The following is a 4,496-nucleotide window of genomic DNA, read 5'->3' as shown; positions in this document are numbered from 1 at the left end:
TCCTACGCCAAGAGGAGGGCGAAGCATCAAAGCAGTCATACCTCAATTCCATGACATCCTCCGCTGGAAAGAGAAGCCACCACCCTACTTCCCATCCCGATCCTTGGGGGGAGGCAGGTTCATGGGGCGAGATAGATGGTTGCCAGGGCGTTTCAGACCTTTCATTAAATATGAGAGGCGGGGAAGAGGAGCAGAAGTCTACACGGTCGACGAGAAACCGGCGACAAAAGGCACTAAGACGTGGTATTGTGAATACCACAAAAGCAGGACACATGACACAATCAACTGTTTAGTCCTAAAAAGGGAAATTGAGGAAAAGCAACTAAAGGGAAACGTGATAGAAATTGCCAAGAGCCTGCGAGCCAAGTTTGATGCAGAAAACCCCAAAGAGGCCACTGGAAGGGCAGATCGTAGGTTGGAAATCCTTGGAATCCACCACAAAAGGGGGAGAGTGGAACGCACAGTGGACACACGAAGCATCACATAAGTAATACAGGGGCTGACATTCTCCATAAACGACCCAAGCCCGACCGGCTGGAGCGGGGACAACCCCCTCGTCATCCAAGGATCAATTCGAGATGTCATCGTTCATCGAGTATACGTCGACACAGGAAGTTCTGCGGACATCATGTACAAGCATTGTTTCCGGCTGCCACCGAACGCGTGGAAGGAAGGTCTGAGGCCAGCCGCAGGCCAACTCACCGGATTCACATGACCTATCTTGTTGTCCTTAGGTACGATTCACTTACCGTTTACATTAACCAGTCAAGACAAAACCAAGCGACGGACCGCCCTGGTGGATTTTGTGGTCATACGGCACCCGTCAGAACACAATATCATATTGGGACGAACGAACCTACTAAAGTTCGGAGCAATCTCATCAACAATCCATGGGATAGTCAAATTCAGCACAAGCCATGGACCGGGAACAATCCTAGCCACTCCCCCAAGGGAGCTTAAATGCTACGAGGTCATGCAACCAAGAGACATCTCAGCTGAAGCCAAGAGACCAAGGAAAGACTCGTTAAACGGGGGAGAGGTAATTAACAGAGAATACCCAGACCAGCGGGTGAACGTGAGGACAACCCTCCCTGCAAAAATGAGACAAACGCTGATTCAACTATTACAAAAGTATAAACATGTGTTCGCCTGGACGCCCACATACATGGTAGGGGTCGACCGAGGAATCAAAGAACACAAGCTAATGATAAAATCAGGAGCTAAGGAAATAAAGCAGAAGAAGCGGGTCCAAGGAGGAGATCGAAACAAGGCAATCAACGCAGAAATGGCCAAATTAACCAGTGCCGGAATCCTTGGGGAAGCGATTTTCCCCACATGGATCGCCAACCCGGTAATGGTAAAGAAACACGACGGCAGTTGGCGTATATGTATTGATTACTCAGATCTCAACAATGCATGCCCTAAGGATTGCTACCCGCTATCGGAGATAGACCAAAAGGTAGAGTCCCTACAAGGTTTCCAGTGGAAATGCTTCCTGGATCCGTACAAGGGGTATCACCAAATCCTAATGAGCAAAAATGACGAAGAGAAAACAGGCCTCTACACAGATCATGACGCCTTTTGCTACACAAAAATGTCGTTCGGATTAAAGAACGCCTGGGCAACCTACCAGCGATTGGTTGACTCCCTGTTTGCTAACCAAATTGTCAGGAACATTGAAGTCTATGTTTACGACATGGTAATTAAAAGTCCGGACGAGCAGAGGCTACTACGTGACGTGGAGGAGACGCTGCACACTTTGGAAAGAGCTAAGATGAAGTTAAACCCCGCCAAGTGTACCTTCGGAGTAGAAGAAGGACAATTCCTGGGGTATTATGTGACAAAGGAGGGGATCCAACCAAGCACATCCAAGGTAAGCGAGCTCGAGGAGACGCCTTTGCCAAATACGCTGAGAGACGCTTAAGGGTTCAATGGAAAACTAACGGCGCTCAACCGATTCATCTCCAAGTCAGCCGAGAAAGCCATGCCCCTGTTCCATACACTCAAAGGGTGCATAGAAAAGAACAACTTCCAGTGGACACCGGAAGCCGAGTTCGCGTTGTAAAAAATAAAAATGGCGCTACACACACTCCCTACCCTGGCTAGTCCAATACCCGGAGAAACGCTGCAGGTCTACCTGTCCGCATCAAAAGACGCCATTTCCTCGGTGCTAGTAGTTGAGAGGCAAGGGCGTCAGCTTCCGATCTACTTTGTGAGTCGGGCCCTACAGGGACCCTAAATCAACTATCCAATCATCGAGAAGCTGGAGCTCGCCTTAATCTATGCAGCAAGAAGGCTCTGTCGGTATTTCCAGGCCCATCAAATAGAGGTGTTAATTAGCTTCCCGATCAAGCAAGTGCTTCTGAAGCCAGAAACATCTGGACGACTTGAAAAATAGGCCATAGAGTTAGGAGAGCACGATATCAGCTATCATCCCAGAGTAAGCATCAAGGGACAAGCATTAGCAGATTTCTTGCTTGAAATTCCAGGGGAGCTCCAGCAAGAGATAATTGGCACGACCCGACAAGGGTGTCCGGAGGGAAAAACTAACCAACAGTGGACTCTTTACACGAATGGAGCTTCCAGCAAAGAAGGCTCGGGCGCAGGGCTAATCTTAACCAGCCCTACGGGTGAAGAAATTACATACGCCTTACGATTCGACTTCTGCACCTCCAACAATGAAGCCGAGTACGAAGCCTTGCTGGCTGGTCTCAGATTGGCAGTAAAAATGGGGGCGGAAAGGGTTATAGCTTTGACTGATTCACACCTGGTAGCCAACCAAGTCACGGGGGAATTCGAAGCAAAGGATAAACGAATGGAGAGGTATGTTAGAGCGGTAAAATGAATCACAAATTCACTAAAGAGTTTCACAATAAAGTAAATTTCAAATGGAAACAACAGGCGAGCAGATGCCCTCATCAAACTAGCATCAACGTGTTTCGGGCACCTTTCCAAGGAAGTTTTGGTGGAAGTATTAAAAGAGATGAGCATTGACGACTGCCAAGTTGAATCCCTATCGACATCACATCCCAACTGGATGACACCCATCATGGATTACCTGCAGCATGGCATACTCCCCGACCATCATGGAGAGGCCCGGAAAACAAGGATACGAGCCCCCAATATGCAATCCTGGGGGGAGTACTGTACAAAAAAGGTCATACGGATCCATGGCTCAAATGCATAGATGGCGAGTTGGGGAAGAAATCCCTAAAGGAAGCTCATGCGGGGTCAGCTGGATCCCATGAAGGAGTGCGGGCGCTCACAGGCAAAGTACTACGCATGGGGCTCTACTGGCCAGACATACATCAAGACGCTGTTGAACTGACCCGGGCTTGCGTAGAATGTCAAACTATCTCGCTGGCACATGGCGTACCACCATCCAAGTTAACGAGTATAGTCAGCCTGTGACCCTTCTATCAGTGGGGGATCGATATCGTCAGGCCTTTTCCAGAAGCACAAAGGAAAGTAAAGTTCTTAGTCGTAGCGGTCGACTATTTTACAAAGTGGATAAAGGCCGAGCCGTTGGTGTGTTTCACCGAAAAACAGATAATTAAGTTCGTATGGAGAAACATCATAACGAGATTTGGGATGCCCAAAGTTTTAATCAGTGATAACGGTTTGCAGTTCGCCGAGAATCCTTTCAAGAACTGGTGCATTGAAAGAGGAATAGAGCAGAGGTTCACGTCTGTGGCGCACCCCCAAGCCAACGGACAAACAGAGGTGTCTAACAGGATGTTGGTACAGGGGATCAAGAAGCGAATGGGCAAAGTAAAAGGCAACTGGGTAGACGAGCTACCAGAAGTCATTTGGTCATACCTGACCACGCCACGAACTAGCACAAAGGAGACACCGTTCAGTTTGGCTTATGGAGTCGAGGCAATGCTGCCAGTAGAAATAATGATAGGGTCAATACGAACAGAGTATTGTCAGGAGCAAGAAAACAGTGAAAATTTAAGGGAAAAGTTGGATCTCCTGGAAAAACGGCGAGAGCGCTCAAGTATGTGCCAAGCTACCTACAAAAAGGTAATAGAAAGATACTACAACCAACGGGTCAAAGACAAGGCTTTCCGGGTCGGGGATTACGTTCTGCGGAAGAATGAAGTTAGCCATGCACAACCCCGTGGGAAGCTGAGCCAGACGTGGGAGGGACCATACAAAGTAACAGAGGAACATCGCAACGGGTCATACTCCTTGGAGACTCCGGAGGGAAGACAAATACCAAGGGCATGGAATGCAAGGAATTTGAAAAGGTTCCACTTTTGAGCAAAATTACAAGCCCCTATACAGAAGGAAGGAAGATGGTACACCACTTTCGAACAGAATTGTAATCCCCTACATAGAAGGGAGAGCAAGGAGACATCCCTTGGCCGGATTGATCGCCCGGACTAACAGGCGGACACTCAGGGTAATCCGATAGGGCATTATAGTGCAAAATCACTATGTATCAGAATTACATAAATAAAAGAAAATGCACTGTCTTTAATACGTGGTGC

The 4,496-nt window shown here is 48.1% G+C and overlaps 1 protein-coding gene across 1 annotated transcript; it reads left to right on the top strand.

The window, feature by feature from the left end:
• The first annotated feature begins 973 nt into the window (after positions 1 to 973).
• LOC145111573 (uncharacterized) lies at positions 974 to 4,266 on the top strand. The gene is made up of 4 exons (XM_079047838.1): positions 974 to 1,873; positions 2,399 to 2,823; positions 2,902 to 2,971; positions 3,628 to 4,266. The coding sequence occupies exons 1-4, from the start codon at positions 974 to 976 to the stop codon at positions 4,264 to 4,266; spliced, it is 2,034 nt and encodes a 677-aa protein (XP_078903964.1).
• Positions 4,267 to 4,496: the final 230 nt, after the last annotated feature.

Source organism: Lactuca virosa, chromosome 5, assembly GCF_052849685.1.
Source record: "Lactuca virosa cultivar CGN04683 chromosome 5, Lactuca_virosa_CGN04683_v6, whole genome shotgun sequence".
NCBI classification, from domain to species: domain Eukaryota; kingdom Viridiplantae; phylum Streptophyta; class Magnoliopsida; order Asterales; family Asteraceae; genus Lactuca; species Lactuca virosa.
This window is presented reverse-complemented; position numbering and strand designations above follow the sequence as displayed.